The sequence below is a fragment of the Alligator mississippiensis genome, chromosome 6 (genome assembly GCF_030867095.1).
Source record: "Alligator mississippiensis isolate rAllMis1 chromosome 6, rAllMis1, whole genome shotgun sequence".
NCBI classification, from domain to species: domain Eukaryota; kingdom Metazoa; phylum Chordata; order Crocodylia; family Alligatoridae; genus Alligator; species Alligator mississippiensis.
In genome coordinates this window covers 85,519,558-85,540,855 of record NC_081829.1, presented here as the reverse complement: position 1 = coordinate 85,540,855, position 21,298 = coordinate 85,519,558, and the positions used below count along the sequence as shown (strand labels likewise).

Below are 21,298 nucleotides of genomic sequence, written 5' to 3'. Positions count from 1 at the left end.
ATTAATAATCAGCACAAAGGGGTATTGCTAAGAGTGCTTAGCACAGAAACAGTCAGTTAGGCTCTTACATTTTAATATAGTTTAACTATTCAGCTGAAATATTAAATAAATTGAATATAAAGAAAACTAACTTCATTTATAATAATCTGGAAGCCCAAGGCAGCATCTTGAAATGTGTAAAAAAAAATATATTTAATGACTGATTCTTTTCTTCAGGGACTTGTTTGCACAATTATGACAATGCTTTATTGCCCTCATGATATTATTATCAAAAACAAAGTACCAGGAGCCTGAGAGGCTTCACAATCTTGGAATGGGATGCAGTGCTTCTAATACTGGTTAAGGCAGGGGTGGCCAAAATGTGGCCCATGGGCCGGACGCAGCCCACCGGGCCATTCTATCCAGCCCGTGGAGCCACTAAAAAAATTTAGAAAATTTATATTTATCTGCCTCTGGCTCCCTGTCATGTGGCTCTCAATGGCTCGCCAAAACTCAGTAAGCAGCCCTCCGCCCGAAATAATTGCCTGCCCCTGGGTTACGGGTACTGGAGCTATAATCTTGTTTTTTTCTATTACGTGTGCCAGAATAAGTTCAAGCAGCTGCCATACAGGGTTATGGAATAAGTTCCTCTTACAAGGATTTTCTGCTGTTTTCTAAACACAGTTAATTGCTAGCTGCAATTTCAGTATCAAGGAAAATTTGCTCTGGATTTTGTTTTAATCCTTCTTAACTTGTTACTTTCTTTAAAAAACCCTTTCCTCCATTAATACATTAATCAAGATAAAACTTGCTAAAACACCTGCTTCACCACTTGTAAACAACAAGCACAAACTTCTCTATGTTTTGGCACTTTACTTCCTGCAATACTTCTCTCAGGAAAAATCCTGTTTGAACAGATACTGGGTTATAGCTTGAGGAATGGAAGAGCTGGAGATTCAAATCCCAAGTACATTCCATTTTCAGATCAATTTAACCACAAGTGTAAACACTAAAAGTAATGTGGGTCATTCCAAATTGCAACTGAGAACCTCCTATAGTTTTGTATTCTCACCAAGAGACTTCCCCCTTTCATAGAGAACAACATTCCAAGTCTACCAATATCATCATCCATGTCTCCAATAAAAATAGCAAGTAAATTGATGTCTTCACATCTGTTTTCTACGCTATTCAATTGACAACTGTCGCTATAAAATTATATACTGCATCGCTTTCCTGGTTTCTAAATCCATCCCTCTTATTGAGTTTTATGATTCAAGTTCCTATTCAAATAATGATATCAGTGCCACAAAGTAATAAAGTAAATGTTCTAAGCACTAGGGAAATGCTGTCAGCTAGGCTGTAAGACTGGCAGAATATTTCCAGTCTTTGGATTGTGGGTAAACTACCAAACCTCATTAATATGGACTGACTGGGAGACCTGTATAAATTAACAAGTGAACAAATTTGCACAAAGATAAACATAATAATTCACAAAATGACAATTTATTTGAGTAGTGAGATTAAGTGCAAAATTTCTAGAAATATAATGCAATATAGATGTAAAATGAATCAAGTCTAAGTAGCTCAAGACAACATTAAAGCATCTGCTATTTAGTTTTTGCTGAAAGGTGGGAAGAAAGCATTATTTTTCCTCCCAGATTACAATACAAAATCCATCTGCCAAGTCCTACTGTGAAGGCCACAAGGTGAGTCCTGATAAAGCCAAGAATAGCGGAGTTCCTGGTTTCCAATCTCAAAATCCACTAGACAAATATTGCCCAGTTAAAACAATTATAATTAATATAATTATCAAAACTATAAAATAAAAAGAACGCTATCAGCCATACTTTCTGGAGGTAAATAAGAGATATTGCATTCTGTGTCACTGGATTCAAGAGGTATGTGAATGTGTGCACCATAAATGTCTTTGTAACGGTTTTAAATTGCTATTTTCTTTTTATAACACCAAATCTCTGATACCAAAATAACTTGCTCAGGGTTGTAAAGACAGCTATACATTTGGCCTACAAATTACCTCACATACTCTCAAACTGATGGTTTTGGAAGTATCACAGTTTGGGAGGGCAAAAGTACCAATACCATCATTACTGTCATAACCATTACAGCAGTTCTTTTCATTAAGTATCTGTCTCTATATTCCCACATTCTCTTTATTTTACATTTCTCTTTATGTAAGTCTGTCTAAAAAGATAGGCACAGAGACTGTGTACACAAAAAGTGAGAAAGATTAGCTAGTGTCTTGGGATTTCCCCAAAATGATCCAAATAATTGGACTGAATTCTGACATAACAGTACTGCATTTATTTAGTTTCTCACTACAACTTCAAAAATATGTATTATGCAAACTTACTCACACTGTCTTTATACAGGCAGTCCTCGACTCACCATGTTTCGAATTACAACATTCTGCACTTGCAACATTTTTAAATTGATACCGTTTCAAATTCCTGACATCAGTTTCAACTTTATAACACTTGATCCAATGGGACGCCACACCAGTGAGCAAGTTCACTGCATCATCCATCTCCCTGGAGAACATCTGCCCAAACTTCCTTGGATACTTTCTTTAAGAAAGTAGCCAAGACTCCTGAGAAGACTCCAGCTAAGAACCCTTCAAAAAGTCCAACCAAGAGCCCTTCAAAAAGTCCAGCAGTCACCTCAAAGAGGTCCTTCCAAATCACTATGATTGCTATTTACAATATAAATACATTAATGTAGCTATATAACTCATCTATAATTGATTGAGTACACAATTCTGGGGTAAGTTTTGGTGAAAATAGGATATCAAGCCTTGGTTCAGGAACCAATCCCCCATTTATAACACTGTTTCTTATGGAAAAATCAGTTCTGAGTTATGTTTTGACTTAAGATGAGGTTTTCAGGAACCAGTTGGGTCGTAAGTCCAAGGACTGCTTATAATGAAAGCTTATAATTTGAAATGGTATAAATGTTGAAAACTAGGGCTGTACTAGTTGTCTGGTGGGAAACGAACTACTTGCTAATTGTAAGCTATGTTAATGTTACATTAAAAAAAATCAAAGCTTTTGGCTATATAAATCAGAGTATAGTTCTCATTGTGCTCTTATTAATTGCTTTATAGTTGTCATGAAGTTTAAGAACATGCCTGCAAAGAAGATTTAAGAGAATTTAGTTGTAATCAGTGAGTTTATGACTGTATAGGGTCATGAATTCGACACGATAAACTTCTCCCTAGTGTATCATTTATAGGACAATTTGTCTGAGACTTATTATGGTGATCTTCAATTAATCTTTTTGGCAGTTCACTTTGACAGCAGTAGTCAAATTACCTCTAATAACTCTGGAACCATTAACCCCTACTGAATTTGTCTACAATTCAGGAACTTTTCAAAAGTGCAGGAATAAAGGCCAGATACAGAAGTTACACTTACTGTATGGTAGGCATGCAGAAAGCGCTTTACAGCCGTAACTGCACAGACAGTCAGGGCACATGGAGTGCTGTAAAACTGGCAGATCCTGTTCTAAGATAACCCTGGATTGATCTGGCATCAGACTTCAATGCTGTAAGTTAGAGTGCTGTAATTAACATCTGTACCAGATCCTATCGTGACTCATGTTACATCGCATTCTGTTGGCAAGCCATGCAGCTTTGCAGCACCCCGCTCACCTCCATTCATGCAGTGGCAGTCTAGCTTCAGCCAGAGCTCAACTCCTCTGCCCAAACTCTAGGACAGCCCCCTTCCTCCCAGGCTGTCACTGGCAGGAGTCAGCAAAGCCCCCATTTCCAACCCCCCCCCCCTTGTTCCTTTCAGCCAGCTATAAGCGACTGTCTGATATTATCTATCGCTCAGTGTGCAGATTCCATCTACCCCAACTGGGCATTTGCAAAGATTGCAGCTTTTGCTATGTTGATTGTGGATACCACATTCGCACAAGGGGCTGCCCAAGATGTTCATTTTGTACAGTGTTGTTTTGAAGTGTTTGTACCCAGATCTCAGTCTGTTCAGCTTGACCCATGCTTGTCTGTCAAGCTCATGCCCAATGGGAGATTCATTTGGTGTTGGCATAAAATGCTATAGGAATAGATTTCAGACTGGATTACTTGCACAAGGTCACAGTACCTGGCCTGCCAGGTTCTCCATAGGCCCAGAAACCTGGCAGCAGGGGAGTGGTTAGGGTCTGCTTTATGTCACTTGGGCTAATGTCCAAGAGTTCAGGGAATGTATCTGTATGTGTGCAAGTTGTTATGAGTCTCTGCATGCTGTTAAGTACAGTGTGAAGCTTGTTAGTGCAACAACTTCTGGACCATAAAGAAGCACAGAAATCTGCTGGGGCATATACCTTTGCAAGTGGTTCTGAGCACTTTGAAGTTGACACCTCATGTCATGCTGGCGAAACATCTCAAGACAACTACCCATGCAGAAACTTTACTGATGACCTTCTGAATGTGATAAGTGAGGGAATGTGACTCCTTGGTAAACTGGGATATGCTCATGGGAAAGTGCACCCACCTGGCCTCATGTAAGCTCTCCCTTGACAACTTGGAGCGTGTACCTAGTGTCGGCAGTGGGGGTTGTTCCCGTGACCTTGATGCTGGGTCGCATTCACCCCAAGAGAGACCCCGATACTCACCTGCCTCAACTTGATCTCTTCCTTCAGTGGTGGGGCTCCTTCTTCTGGTTCCTTGTAGGTTGGGCGCTATCCCTAGTAGGTACTCTTGGGGCTCCACCTCCCCTACACCTCAGCCATGTGCTAGCCTTTAGGACAGCCAGATGATGGATCGCCAGCTTGCCCTCTGATATTGTCGTCTACCGTCTGTTCACCTGCTCATCTCCGACCGGTCTTCCCTTGCAAGGGATGATTATGGGACATTTGGCCGTCCCTGACAATACGCTAGGTCTACCCCACTGTAATGCTGTCTGCTGCGCTATCCCAGCTCTTTCTGATCTGTGAAGGTTGCTCATGGTCCTGCTCCCTGTCTTAGGACCCCGAGGTAACAGAACAAATAAAATATACAAGGGAAAAAAAATGGGGGACAGGGCCTCAGCCTGTCCCACTCATGATATCGGTGTCTGTGGCTCCTGTGTCCCTTGATGCCATCCTCCCTCATCCGACTACACTGCTGGGCCAACAAGGTAGCTCCTTTAACTGGTCCTGGACCCCTCCGACAGGTCCTCCCTCTATCTCTCTTCTGACTGCCGGTGCAGCCTGCATTCAGCTCAGGGAGCAGTCCTGCTGCCTGCCTCCAGCAATGCTCCCCCAGCCATTTCCCCACTGCCGGTTTTTATTTCATCCGGGCGGCATTTTTTGATGATGTCATCTGCCCGCGGCCCTCTCAGCCGTTAATAAAAGCAGCTGATGAACCGTGCAGGCATTCCATCCTGGCATGGTTTATCTGGCTCCTTTTTCCCTAAAAAGGTTAGCTTGCCCTGTCTTCAGGACTTTTCTCTTCCTTGTCATGACGGGTTGGCCATACCCTGGGTCCTGCGACAGAAGGGGTCTTTGGGCTCTCTATCTGCATTCCCCCGGGACAGAAAGGACAGAGTCGCCCACTCTGATATGCAGTATGCTCTTGGCTTGATGATTGTCCACTGATGATACTGTTTTAGTGATGCTCCTCACTGACCCCGTGCCATTCAAACAACACCCCCCAACCCCTGCAGCTTTGGCCTGGAACAAAGTAGAGGCACAAGGCTTGGGCCCCCGTACAGTTGTTGGAGGCTTACCAGTTTGTATTACATTGTGTTGGGACACAAATTGGGGTAACTGACCGCCCCGTTCCTCAAGACTGTATTGCTTTCCTGAGGGAGATCAGCGTGTTTACCCAGATCCACCTGACAGACCCTAACTCAAACAGACCCCAATATACAGTGAAAGTTTTTTTCAAGCCCCTCAGCCAAGATGTAACCAACAGGCAAAACTGCATGTTTTCTCTGGTGATCCTCCAGGCACCACTTGGCAGAGCAGCTACAAATGAGCACCGCTGCAGGCAAGGCACAGCAGGAAATGGGAATTCTTCTTAGCAAAACCCATCCACTCCCTCCCTCCCTCCCCTCACAGAGAACTGGAGAAGACTCATGCTTCCAGGCCCTGATGCTTGGGTTTCTCAGCCCTCCCAACTCCCACAGTATGAAGATGGAACCCAGGCATCCAGGTTGCGAGGCAGAACACAGGTATTCTGTGCCATGATCAGCACTGGGTCATGGGCCAAAAAAAGGAGAGAGATTCTCTGAATCAGGGGACCAAAGGCAACTGGCTACCAGGTTCCATTCCTCTGACAGGGTAAAAGACAAGTTTTGCCCAAAATTGTCAGGCAAGACAAGGAAAGAAGGTACTGAAGCATACTTAGATGAAAGGAAGCTTCATAGATTCATAGATGTTAGGGTCGGAAGGGACCTCAATAGATCATCGAGTCCGACCCCCTGCATAAGCAGGAAAGAGTGCTGGGTCTAGATGACCCCAGCTAGATACTCATCTAACCTCCTCTTGAAGACCCCCAGGGTAGGGGAGAGCACCACCTCCCTTGGGAGCCCGTTCCAGACCTTGGCCACTTGAACTGTGAAGAAGTTCTTCCTAATGTCCAATCTAAATGTGCTCTCTGCTAGCTTGTGGCCATTGTTTCTTGTAACCCCCGGGGGCGCCTTGGTGAATAAATCCTCACCAATTCCCTTCTGTGCCCCCGTGATGAACTTATAGGCAGCCACAAGGTCGCCTCTCAACCTTCTCTTGCGGAGGCTGAAAAGGTCCAGTTTCTCTAGTCTCTCCTCGTAGGGCTTGGTCTGCAGGCCCTTGACCATATGAGCTGCCCTTCTCTGGACCCTCTCCAGGTTATCCGCATCCTTCTTGAAGTGTGGCGCCCAGAACTGCACGCAGTACTCCAACTGCGGTCTGACCAACGCCCTATAGAGGGGAAGTATCACCTCCCTGAACCTATTCGTCATGCATCTGCTGATGCACGATAAAGTGCCATTGGCTTTTCTGATGGCTTCGTCACACTGCCGGCTCATGTTCATCTTGGAGTCCACTAGGACTCCAAGATCCCTTTCCACCTCTGTGCCACCCAGCAGGTCATTCCCTAGGCTGTAGGTGTGCTGGACATTTTTCCTCCCTAGGTGCAGCACTTTGCATTTCTCCTTGTTGAACTGCATCCTGTTGTTTTCTGCCCACTTGTCCAACCTATCCAGGTCTGCTTGCAGCTGTTCCCTGCCCTCCGGCATGTCCACTTCTCCACATAGCTTTGTGTCATCTGCAAACTTGGACAGAGTACATTTCACTCCCTCGTCCAAGTCGCTGATGAAGACATTAAAGAGTATCGGTCCAAGGACCGAACCCTGCGGGACCCCACTGCCCACACCCTTCCAGGTCGAGACCGACCCATCTACCACGACTCTTTGGGTGCGACCCTCTAGCCAATTCGCCACCCACCGGACTGTGCAGTCATCCACATCACAGCCTCTTAACTTGTTCACCAGTATGGGGTGGGATACCGTATCAAAGGCCTTCCTGAAGTCTAAGTATACGACATCCACCCCTCCTCCTGTGTCCAGGCGTTTCGTAACCTGGTCATAGAAAGAGACTAGGTTGGTCAGGCACGATCTGCCCGCCACAAACCCGTGCTGGTTTCCCCTCAGCATAATTTGCCCTGCCGGGCTCTCACAAATGTGAGCCTTGATAATTTTTTCAAAGACTTTACCAAGGATGGAGGTGAGACTGACCGGCCTATAGTTGCCCGGGTCCTCCTTCCTCCCCTTTTTGAAAATGGGGACCACGTTAGCCCTTTTCCAGTCCTCCGGGACTTGGCCCGTGCGCCACGAGCGTTCGAATATTCCCGCCAGTGGCTCTGCAATGATGCCGGCCAGTGCCTTCAGCACCCTTGGATGGAGCTCATCCGGGCCTGCTGACTTAAAGGCATCCAGTTCTTCCAAGTGACTCTGCACCATCTCAGGATCTACATATGGAAGTCTGGCACCTTGCTGCTGCCTCTCTACAACCCCAGTGAGAGACTTGTCGTGCCCCTCACTTAGGAACAGTGAGGCAAAGAACTCATTGAGGAGTTCAGCCTTGTCCCCCCTATCTGTCACCAATTGTTTCTGCCCATTTAGCAGGGGTCCTATTCCTCCCTGGGCCTTCCTTTTACTCCCAATATATCTAAAAAACAATTTCTTGTTGTCTTTTACTTGGGTTGCCATCCTCAGCTCCATGGTAGCTTTGGCCCGTCTAACTGCCTCCCTATAAGCACGAGCAGAGGAGGTATATTCATCTTTAGTGATCTCACCTTGTTTCTACTTTTTATGTGCTCCCCTTTTGGCCCTTAGGCTGCCCTGGATTTCTCTGGTCAGCCATGGAAGCCTCCTGGCCTCTTTCCCTTTTTTGCCCCGCTCGGGGATCGTCTTGCCTTGTGCCCGAAGGATCGTTTCCTTAAGGCACAGCCACCCTTCTTGGGCTCCCATCCCTTCAAAACTCCTACTCTGCAGTGCGTCCTTGACTAATCGCCTGAGTGCATTGAGATGTTTGGGTCCCATGTGCTTAAAAGCACATGGGACCCAAACATAATGGCCTGCTTGAATAATCACTTGGGAGAGCTCTACCACAGCTGAATGATAAAAAGTCCTCAGGTAAAACAACTCTGGACTTGATTTCCTTACATTTTAATACGTGTATTTTGTAAGCGATTGTGTATGCAGCAGAGGAGAGAAACACAATATCTGTATGGTAATTGTGGTACTAGCTCATAAAGAATGCATGCAAGAGAAAAAACATGGAATTCTGAAGGACTACAAATGTAATCTATTATTAGAACACAAATCTCTAATGTATGTAAGGCTAGTCAAAGAAAAACTAAACTTTCATCATTTCAAAAATATGAAATAAAGAGAAAAATAATATTTTAAAAGGTTTAAAACCCAAGAGTTCTAACTTCTATATAAATCTCAATCACACTCCCTCTGCCCCCGCCCCCACTTGAACTTTTAGCCAACTTTAATTTTTCCTCAGCTTCTTGCTCTTTTGCCAAATGCTGACCCACAAGGCTACTTCTGCATATAAAGGCAATTCTAATGGGGGAAAAAAAAAAAACTGTAGACTGCCTCTCTCTCTCATGGTCTCTTCTCTTCCAACAGCTCTTCACTTTCTCATGTTATTCCCTCACTTAGACCATGCCTTTTCCAGATGTACCTGGTGGGACTTTTTTATGAGCTCACTAGTTCCTGCTCAGACTCCAGTTATCCCTTCCTGTATGGCAATGGGGGGCCTCCATCACAGAATCTTTCATTTAAAATAAAATTAAGACTGAGTTCTCTAAGCTACTTCCAAAATAGTCATAATGTCTGAAAGTATTACACAGGAACACAATACACAGCTTATCATCCCCTATTTTACAGAAAGCTTCAACATTTTCTGAAGTTACTAGAAATGATCTGTCCAACTTGAAGCAACTTGAACAGCCCAAATTTCCAGAAAGGCCTACATATCCACCATCTTTAAATTAGAATCCTTTAAGACCTCTGACATTTGGCAAAAAATAATTAAAAAAAAAAATAAAGTCTTCCAAACTTACTTTTGAAATCCTTGAACATATAAGTAATGGGATTTGGGGGGAAATTGCTTAAATGTTTCAATGTTAAAAACTGGTAATGTAACTCAGAAGAAGTCTCGTCTCTGCAACCTTGCTCCAAAATACTGGTGGAACATATGGGATATATTCACATCTCCAAAGTATGGGATTTGAACAGGAGTGAATGTTAACCTTGAGCTGCTGATATTAATATAGAAAAATATCCTCATTAACTGAGAAAGGCTAAAGAAAAACCCTTCCTTATGCTCTTCCTGCCTTATAACTTACTATTGGAACAGAGTCATTTTGACAGATATCAAGTTGTACTATTGAAGAATTAAGTAAAAGTATGGCTTTTTTTCCCTGATCCTACAGCACCTGACAATTTTAGCTTGTCTTTTAGGAATCCTGTGATAAATCAAAACATATATCAAACAAAAAAAAAAAATGAAACAAACCCTTTTTTTTAGTCTCTAAATTATGAAATGTATTTAAAAAAAAAGACTGCTGTCTTATAATACAAGGTCATTTGTGTGTAATATTTAATTGGTTTTCGTGGCACACCTTGGCAATTGCACTAGGTCAAAATTCATTTTTGTACGTTTTAACATACATTTATTATTATAAATAACCAAAGAAAACATTCAACACTGGGTATCTAGAAATAATTAATAGAATTGAGCAGGCCTGGTCCCAATCCTCCTAACTTCCCTTCAAGGAGCTTTGCAACTAATTTCATTTTCTCATTATCAGACTATGTAGTAAAACCATAGCAGAGAATAGCTGTTTAATATCTGACATCAACTTAAGTAGATGATAAATGAAAAGTCCATCACTGGGGTAACCAAATGCCAGCTCAATTGTTTGTGGGGCTGGTGAGATATATTGCAAGCCTATTAGCACTTTAGTGGCTGACCCCCAACAGCATGTGGCTTTAAGCAGCATCCTATTGAACCATATCCTGTTGAGTTTTATTTCTCTTCATTTGGCCTAAGGGAGCAAATTTGAGTTTACTGAAAGGGTTATCTAAATTCCATGGTCAGGGAACTAGGAAGAAGTCAAGACTCCTGGATACGAGACAGCCAATTCTGGATTCTGTGAATACGGAGCTGCAAACTACTACTGTATATATTTCTAGCTCTGTAGAAATGATGCTGATTTCCCTAAAATTGGTTATAAAGTTCTGTAGAATTTCAGGAGCACTGCTTATGACCAGTTAGTCTGAGGCATTTAGTTTAAGAATGATTAATCACAAATGAATCAGTCTTTTGTTTCTTTTCTGACATTTCAGAACCCTTTCTAGCGTTCCATCTATCTGATGTCTGGCCATGACTCGATACTGAAGTAGACTGTTTGAAATACTTCCATTTACTTTGGCCTGCATACAAGTCTGGATAAAGATTTCAGTCAAAACACCTCTTCAAATCACAGAATGGCCTTAAAAAAGTACAGGGAGTGATAACATGGCAAGGAGCTATTAGTTCTGTTTTATATTTCAAAGTATTCCAATTTTTATTTACAAACTTAATAGAACAGTTTCTGTAAAAGCAGACTGTTGGCCAAAATAAGCGAAAAAGTAAACTAAAACCAAAGGTACTTTGCATGCAAATAATGGCATTGAAGGAGCTTGGGAAAAGCTAGAGAGTAAAAGAGTATTGCAGGACCATCAGTTTAAGGTCAGTGGGGAACCCAAGTTAAACATTAACACAGCAAACTACACGCGGTGTTTTGACACCAAGAAAGCAGAAATGAAAAGCAATTTGAGGCCAGATACTAGTTGAATCAATTATCATCACTACCACCACCACCTTCAAAGAAAAGGTCTGTGAAATAAAATATACTTTTAGGTCCTTCTCAAGTTCAGTAGACTGGAAGACTGGGCATGTCAAAGAACACATAGCCACTGAGTAAAAGTTCTCAGTCCTTAATTAACACAGGCAAAGCAATACATGGAAACTTAGTTCCAAAAAGCCTTAAGAACAGAGTCCAAAAGGTCTTAAGAAAAAGGCATCTCATGTTATGAATCTTGGAGACAGTTTCTCAGACTTTCTAATGGTTTGCGTTTTTTCCAACACAGGGATCAACATAGGGCTCCTATACATGTACAGGGAGGTTGTTCTGTTGCACTGTAATTACAATGTGTCAGAGCAGACTCAATTAATTATGTCTGCTGAAGCGTGGTAATCACCGTGATCCAGCACACTCAGGTGTCATGTGTATCAGTGTCCCTGCACTGAAAAATGGCAGCGGGATGCTTTAAACAAAAGCTGGTTTGATGAGCTTTAGTTCAAAGTGCCCTGCTGCCATTTTTCAGAGTGGGGACGTTGATACACGTGATGATGCTCCAGGTGCTTTTAATTAGTGTAGCTCCACCCCCCCCCACCCCCCGAGCATGTCTATAATGGCCTGTATCTACCAGGAATAGAGTTCAAATAATATTACCACAAGATACTGACCCAGCATTTCTCAACCTTTTCAGACTTGAGGATCCCCTCATTAGACTCAAAGCACCCCTTGGAAAATGCCGTTCTTAGTTTTCACTCATTTTTGAGTACAGAAAAAAGCTAGAGCAATTCTTCTGTTGCAAAGAACTCAAAAAGACCATAAAATGGTTTTAACGCTATGAGTTCCTATTTTAAATCTCTAGGTGTTTCTACAGCCAACAGTGCTAACATTGCTTGGCCCCCCACAGCACCCTGGAAAGGATCTCAAGGCACCTCTGGGTGCTATGGCACCCTGGCTGAGAAGCAGTACCATAACCTATCCTGACATAAATATGATAATGATATTCATTAATGCTTTTCATTATGAATGTTCATTAGGAACATTCAGTTTCTATTGGGAGAATTGCTGTTCTCCCAGTAGAAGTCCGAAGTATATAAATTGCCCAGGCTTCTTTTCCCCAGGCAAATGGGAGAAAAATAACCCCGGAACAACCAGGGTTAAAATCACTCCCAGGAGAGTTTCTCCCAGGAGACTGAACATTTGCCCACTTTCCTACAGCTTAACTCCTCCTGGGGAGTAGAAGGAGTGGAGCTGGAGGAAAGACTCCCTTGCCTTCCCAAGACAGGGGTCACATTGGTCTTGAGAAGGCATGGGTGGGGGGGGCCAGCTGCTCCTTTCCTCCCATAGACAAGGTGATGAGGGGAGCAGCAGGTACCATTCCCTGTCTCTTCCCAAAATCAGGCAGTCTCTGGTTACAGGAAAAGGCATTGCTGGCTCCTGTCAGCTTCCCCTTGCCAAGACTGCTGCCCAGTTGAGTGGGGGATGGCAATTCACAAGCTGCCAGATGCAGGACTCCAGAAAAGTTTCCTCGTTCCCATCAGTTCCGCCCTTGCTTCCTTCTCACCCAGCTGAGACACTCCCTCTCCCAGCCCTGCTCCCAGACGCTGGCAAGAGGAGGTGACAAGAGGAAGCCAAGAGCCAGATTGGAGAGGCTTTTCTCAACACCTGCTCCCAGTTGCCACCTTTTAAAAATTGCCACCCCACAGCTCACCTGAGGGTTGGGGTGGCAAGGGAAAGCTAGCAGGAGCTGGGCTAGGGAAAACCTCTGCATGCCCAGTTCCAGCACCAGCCTGGCTTTCAGCTCCTCTGATTTCCCCTTCCTGCCCATGCCACCCAGCTGACCCAGAGCAGTGAAAGGAAACAGAATGCAGTTTAACAAACAGAAATGCAAAGTGCTGCACCTAGGGAAGAAAAATGTCCAGCACACCTACTGCCTAGGAAATGACCTGCTCGGCAGCACAGAAGCAGAAAGGAATCCTGGAGTCCTAGTGGATTGCAAGATGAATATGAGTCGTCAGTGTGATGAAGTCATCAGAAAAGATAACTGCACTTTATCATGCATGAGCAGGTGCACGACAAATAGAACCACTGAGGTGATACTTCCCCTCTATCGGGCGCTGGTCAGACTGCAGTTAGAATACTGCATGCAGTTTTGGGTCCCACACTTCAAGAGGGATGCGGATAACCTGGAGAGGCTCCAGAGAAAGGCCACTCGTATGGTCAAGGGCTTGCAGGCCAAGCCCTACGAGGAGAGACTTGAGGCACCTGGACCTCCTCAGCCTCCGCAAGAGAAGGTTGAGAGGCAATCTTGTGGCTGCCTATAAATTCATCATGGGGGCACGGAACGGAATTGGTGAGGCTTTACTCACCAAGGGGCCCCTGGGGGTCAGAAGAAATAATGGCCATAAGCTAGCAGAGAGCAGATTTAGACTGGACATTAGGAGGAACGTCTTCATAGTTAGAGTGGCCAAAATCTGGAATGGGCTCCCAAGGGAGGTGGTGCTCTCCCCTACCCTGGGGGTCTTCAGGAGGAGGTTAGATGGGCATCTGGCTGGGGTCATCTGAACCCAGCACTCTTTCCTGCCTATGCAGGGGGTCGGACTCAATGATCTATTGAAGTCCCTTCCGACCCTAATAGCGATGAATCTATGAAAGGCAGGATGTCATCCCCCTGTAATTTGGCACCCACAGCCTTTTTATAGTGCCTGATACTGCACCTTCCCTTCCCTGCACTCCTCTGGGCCAGCTTGGAGGAGTGTAAAGAGTGAGGACTGCCATTTTACAGGGGACAACCAGGAGGGTTTCCACCAAGCAATCAGTTGATTGGCAGAAAAAGCAGCATTCTCCCAGGACAGAACTGCCCCTGGCTGTCTACGGCAGTTGCTCTTTTTCAGCAGCTTGAGCAGTGGCTCTCAAACTTTTTAGACTTGAGGCTCCCTTCTGACTGGAGGCACACCTCATCTGACTCAAGGCACCGCTTCAATAATGCCAGCTCTTTATTTTCACTCATTTTTTAACACAGAAAAAATAACTGAACAATGTTTCTGTTGTAAAGAACTTAGAATGACCACAACATGTCAAAATGTTTATCTTGTGAACCATGTTTGTACACCTAACAGTGCTAACATTGTGCAAAACCCCACTGCACCTTGAAAAGAACCCAGGGCACCACTGGGTGCCGCAGGACCTTGGTTAAGTATCACTGAGCTAGAGGAATGCCTGTACAGTCCAGCTTCTGGGCTACTTTTCTACTGGAAGAAACTTTTCCACACTGACACAGCTAATAGGACTACAGAAACCCATGACTGTACTTCATGTGGATTTTATTTAACTCATTAATAAATATTAATCCATTATGGGAATAAATCTGAAGAGGGTCAAGGACGTAAAACAAGCTAACATGAAATATTTTTTAAACATTTCTACGCCCACTTGCAACCTAACAATAATTGGTGCTGTGACTGCTGCTTTAATCACCTTTACAGTCAAATGGTGCATGGGGTGGGTGGACAAACATAACTCCTTTTTAATAACTACTGCTGTTACAGGTCTGATTCCCAAGGCTGAAAAACTACACTTTAGCCATTCAACTCTTGCCTGGAAATTCAGAGTTATTAAATGTTACTACATTGCCATGAGATTCCATTTCAGAAGATTCTATTTCAGTCCGTTCTACTCTCTGATCTTCAACTGGCATTACACACTATTTATCACTGCATGCCAAAAGTTATATCAGCATTTGTGGAAACAGCATCTTTTGCATGAAAAGGCCACACGTTTACCACCAAAAATGTAATTTGTTCTTTGCCAGTACAGTACTCCAACTTGCTCAGCAGTTCTGTAAAAACAGTCTGCAGCTGTACTGTGCTTTGAGTAATTGGTTTTAAGCCCAGGGTATACTTGAAGAAAGTCAACAAAAGCAATATAATCTTACATAAAGATTTAAATTAAACACAAAAACCTAGTACTCCAAAGAATGAAATTATAATTGAGTCGATCTAAAACAGTACATCTATATTTTTTATACTTTTTTTTTTTTTGCTTAAGTGAAATTCACCATCCGTGTTCAACTATCAGGGTAATGAGTATAACAACTGCAGAGGGGACAACCTTCTGTCAGCACTTTAGGTTGCCTTACAGCACACGATGTAACCACAATGATCTTATCCAGAAAAAGGAAGTCATCGTCAGATAAGCACCAGTCAACGATTGCCTAATACTATTCACTTAGTTTTTAATGTCCAAATAGATCTTGGCCTCAATAACAAAAAAATCAAATCCAAAAAAAATGTGCCCAGTAGCATAAGAACATATGGGCTAGGGACAGAAATTAAACAAACTGCTATAGATGATTCGAAACCAGTTCAAATCTGTAACACAACAGAAGTTAAGTCCGCATAAATCGCTTTTCAAAATGGCCAAAACCAGTTTAAGATAAACCTGGATGGATATAGTATCAGACTTCACTGATTTAGATTAAATTGGTTTATTGAACTTCTGTCCCAGATCTCCTCCAGATTCAAGTTAACTCCTGTTCATTACCCTCGTTGGCAACCACCATCGTTGTGTAGAGACGTGAGAGATGAGAGGACACATCTCTGATTGCTCTATTTAAGAGCTATTAATAGATGCATCATTCTTGAATTTGTCTAGTCCCTTTCTGAATTTGGCTTTCCTATCTGCCTCTATAACCTCCTGTGATAAGTTCCACAAATGAACTATGTGCTGTGTAAAAAAAAAAATTTCTCTTGTGAACTTTAAACCCGTCTCCTGTTAATTTCAGTGGATGCCCCCTAGCTGCAGAATTCTGGGATTTGGTGAATAAGTTCTCTATTCACTCTGCCCAAACACTTCATGATTGTATCGACCACTATCATACCCCCCTCAGCTTACTTCTTTGCAAGCTGAATAACCCCAAGGCTTTTTTTTAGTCTCTCATAGTATGGTAACAGCTCTGTAATCCTGACCATTTTGGCTTCTGTTCCCTTCTTAATGATACCTAATACTTTCAGGTAAAAAAAACAAAAACCTTGATAGTTGTTTTTTTTTGGTTGCCACTGCACATTGAGGTGATGTTTTTAAAAGAACTATCAACAGTGGCTCCAAGGTCTCTTTCTTAAATTGCAATAGCCAGTTTAGAACCCAGCACTGTGTAAGTATAATTGAAGTAATTTTTTCCCCACATGCATTACCTTGCCCTTGTCGACACTGAACTTTATCAGTGGCCCATTCTCTTAGCTTGCTGAGATTCCTGCATGATCCCACTTTTAACCTCCCATTTCATAAAAGTATGAACATCTGGATCAGGTTTGGGTGCTTTTTAATATTGTTTTGTATTTCTCAACTTTTGAGCCATGATTATTTTTAACATATTCACCTTATGTGTACCTTACAGAGACAGAGAATACACGACACCTTCAGTAAAAGGCCCCAAAGCTGGACTGTACTACACACAAGTGGACCACTACCCCAATTATTCTAACAGAGTCCTGCAGAGGCAAAGCAGTCTGCCCACACAGGCTACAACACAAGATCAGTGCCTTCAAATTCAGACCCACATAAAAGTGAAAACAATCACCACAAGATCACCAAAGTAACATCAGAATAATCCATCATTCCCAGCTCAGACATTCACCCTCGATCACCTTTCGGGGAAAAAAAGACTGGGCTCACACAGCACTTCAAAAATTAACAAATGTGAACCCTCGCAAACCAGGTGACACAGGGAGACTCTGAATTCCAAAACCATGGTACCTTCATAAGGGATATCCTGTTAGCAATCACTACTTAAAAAAATTAAAGAGAAATCCCAGCTCAAGCACTTCCACTGAACACAGCTGCATCAGCATGGCACAGGGTGATGGCTGATCACCCAGGTGATCCTATTCTAAGCCTTTTCTACCTTTATCGGTTAAAAGTAAACTTCACCTGGTAACTGACTGGCAGCAAGCTGTAATGTACATGCTTCCATCACAATTTAGCACTGATGTGAACAACCACATTCTGCACTAGCTTCAGGTTTCCAAATGGCTTCAGGATGTGTAATCCTGGACAACAGAATTCAGGAGGACAACAACAAACACATAATGGTGATTCTGTCACTCCAACCACCTCCACCCCAAACACCTCCTATCTTCCACTGTATAATTGTGCTTATCATAAAATCAGTTTAACAACCTCTAGCTATATCACAGTATTTTTCCAGACTAACATCAGCACAAAGACGGTGGCATGAATTTTACTACTAAACCTGGGACCAAGCAAAGTGTTCAAGATATAACACCAATATGACAAATTAGGAATTTCTTACTTAATCTATAAAACTACCACACACCCACATATAAATCCACTAGTCACTTCATATAAGCATTATCCATTTCAAAGGCCAATTTTCAAGTTAGTTTCCAGAACATTACTCAGAAAAGTGATGAGGAGTGATTACAGAATTATTATCAACGTGGTTGTCAATGACATCACATGTAGTCACTGTTAAACACTGGAAAAATCTGAAATCCTTCCATAAATCTGCACTCTCCCAGAAGAAGCAGCACCACCTCTTCTGCTATTGCAATATAATACATGCATAACTATCTGTACTTTTGAATTCTACTCTGTGTGCAAATACAGCATAATTACAAATTGGGACACAGTTTTCTAAGAGGATTAGGAAATAAAAAACTGGATAAAGACCAAATTCTACTTTTATTTATACCTTAGCAACCTCATTGAGGTTGAAAGAGTCACTTAAGTGTAAGTGAGGGCAGAATTTTGTTCCAAGTAATAAAAAATTGGATACAGCATTTCAAAACAGACCTACTACCTAGTGGGAATTTAATAAGAAATACCATGGAAACTGGAAGCATCCCCGGAAGATCAAATTTGTGCTGGAGTCAGTTTCAATTACCTGCACAACTCATGGAGCCATCTGATTAGAAGACAGGTTGCATTGTCATTCATAATAAAACTACAAAAGGGCTGTTTAAGTCAGTCATATGTTAAAGCATTTACTCTTCATAGCTCAATAGCTTGCTGGCTAGTCTAATATGCTGAAGTGTGCATGAGCTTTATTCAATTAGGGATGCAAATTTTATCCTATATATTAGAGTTATTGCCAGTGGCAAAAGACAGATGTTCTTAGCAATAATATCCCGAAGAGCTGGGACATGATGTTTGTCTTCAAGTCAATAAGAAATAAAATTCTGTTATTATTCAGGTGATTATCATCTTAGTTTTCATTTGATTTTTGAATACAGAAAAATAATAAAGCAATCCTGCTGCTGCAAAGACTCAAAGTCCACAGCAGAACAGAATGCTATCTATTCCTATTTGAAATCCTATTTTATAGTTTCATAGTTTGTAGGGTCAGAAGGGACTTTGACAGATCATCAAGTCCAACCCCCTGCCATGGCAGGAAAGAGCACTGGGGTCAAATGACCCCAGCAAAGTATTCATCTAGCCTCCTCTTAAAGACCCCCAGAGTAGGAGCCAGCACCACTTCTCTTGGAAGTTGGTTCCAGATCCTAGCAGCCCTGACTGTGAAGTAGCGCCTCCTGATGTCTAGTCTGAATCTACCCTCTGCCAGCTTGTGACTTATTTCTAGTCACTCCTGGTAGTGCTTGAGGGAACAGGGACTCCCCCAGTGCCTGCTGGTCCCCTCTGACTAGTTTGTAACAGGCCACTAGATCCCCCCTCAACCTTCTCTTGTGGAGGCTGAACAGGTTCAAGTCCCTTCGTCTCTCCTCGTAGGGTCTGCCCTGCTGACACCTGATCATGTGAGTGGCCCTCCTCTGGACCCTCTCAATGCTGTCCACATCCCTCCTGAAGTGTGGCGCCCAGAACTGGATGCAGTACTCCAACTGCAGCCTGACCAGTGCTGCATTGAGGGGGAGGATGACCTCCCTGGACCTGCTTGAGATGCATCTGTGGATGCATGACAAGGTGTGGTTGGCCTTCCTGACTGTGTCCCCACACTGTTGGCCCATGTCATTTTGGCATCAATAATGACTCCAAGACCCTTTTCTGCCTTTGCACTGACAAAAAGGGAGTTCCCCAGCCTGTAGGTATGCTGCTGGTTCTTCCTCCTCAGGTGCAGCACCTTGCACTTGTCAGTGCTGAAACCCATCCTGTTCTCATCTGCCCACCCCTGTATCCTGTCTAGGTCCAATTGCAACCTATTCCTCCCTTCTAGCACGTTCACATCCCCCCACATCTTAGCGTCATCGGCAAATTTGAATAGGGTGCTTTTTACCCCCTCGTCCAAGTCACTGATGAAGATGTTGAACAGCATGGGTCCGAGTGCTATCTATTCCTATTTGAAATCTCTAGGTTTATCTTGTGAATCGTGTTTGCACACCTAACAGTGCTAACATTGTATGGTATGCTGCAAAACCCCCCAAAGGATCTCAAGGCACCTCAGGGTGCCGTAACATGCTGGTTGAGAATCACTGTACCAGACTGTTTAATGACAAGCTGTCTACTGTTTGCTCCATAATAGCAGCTTCTGTGTCCCTAATGGAAAAATGAAGCGAGAGAAACCCAAATGTACCCAAGACCCAGGCAGCATGTGATCATTGCCAAGGGTCAGTGAGCAACATTTTCATAAACATTCAGTCAAACATGAGAAAGAAAACCTCAGTACATGGCACGACTTACTGTAAATATGAAATATCCAGGTAACTAGGTCACGTGACATACTGACAACCTTGAAAACTGCCATGCGTTAAAGGTTTCCAGCCAATTTATAATAAATCCCACATGCAGAGAAATTTGTAAAAAAACCTGAAATTTTAAGCCAAGTTAAATAGTAGGCAACATGAGATTTAACCATGTATAGTCCAGGTTAAAATTCAATATAGTATTTTCATAATTCATATATTTCCATGACCGCTGACAAACATTTCAAAACAGCATTAAATAGGCCAATGGAATAATTAAAAACACACATTACCTTATATCTCATTTTAGGGCATGAATGAATGTAGAAACCCATGTAATAATAAGATAGATCAGGAGCTTTTTCATGGAGGTGCCTAGTGAAAGCTATTTCTCTGTTAATATAAAAGAAAAGGGAACAATTAATTACAAATATAGGTTTGTATACAGTATTTGTATAAAGAAAATATATTACACAGATATATACATCTTAGGACTTATTTAAAAGACCAAACTCCTACCAAGTAAAGAATGAAAATTATAAATTCAAAAGTAAGTTTAAAAAACCAAACCAAACCAAACAAAAACCTCACAAAACCATTTCAAACAGAAAAGCCCTCATTTTTGCATTCTGTCCTGCCAAGTGGCTGATCTGAAATTCAAATAGCAAGTGATTAAAGGTGCCCATTTAACAGGTTTCTTGTTAATATTCATGCACACTGGAATTCTATAGAAATCTGGCCCAGTCATTGTATACAGACAGGCTAAAACTGTACAGGCACACATCAGAGTATTTTTTAAATCAACAAGTTTCAAGGAGAAGCTTCTTGTTTATTCTATTATATGTGGTCTGGCAATTCACATGCAAATATCTCTATCTGTATGCAGCAAAATCTATTTTTCACCTATCTGTCTGTTGTGCAATTTTCTCATCTAATTTAAAAGAGAAAAGCATCACAGTATTCCACAATAACTTTTCCTTTTTATAATATGGGTACTGGGCAAGTGCTGCTGTAGCAAAGATTGTCAGTGTTTCCATTATAAGGCCCATTTTAAGGCATTTTGTAACTTGGCAGTATAAATTTGCATCTGGCTAGAACTTGGATGCTAGCTCCTACATTCAATACCTAACGGTACATGCGTTTGGGGAAGAATGGTCTAAAAAGCAGTTATTTAAAAATGGCTTTAACTACTTAATTAGCAATGGGAATATTAGAAAATACTGAAAAATGAAATTTAATTACAATACAAATTAAATGCATTTAATATTTATATTATATTTTCAATTGTAATTCTATACCAAGCTCAATGAGTACTTTACTGTGAATC

At 42.4% G+C, this 21,298-nt stretch overlaps 1 protein-coding gene across 8 annotated transcripts in view; it reads right to left on the bottom strand.

Moving 5' to 3' along the window:
- Positions 1-21,298, bottom strand: part of ATE1 (arginyltransferase 1) — a 177,682-nt gene that overhangs the window by 74,889 nt on the left and 81,495 nt on the right. For all 8 annotated transcript variants that reach the window (XR_009463114.1, XM_019485894.2, XM_019485896.2 and 5 more), the window contains one exon: positions 20,265-20,364. Coding sequence is in view for 7 of the 8 variants with exons in the window: in XM_019485894.2 (XP_019341439.1) it covers positions 20,265-20,364 (100 nt within the window). In the remaining variant the exon portion in view is untranslated. The remainder of the gene's footprint in view (positions 1-20,264; positions 20,365-21,298) is intronic.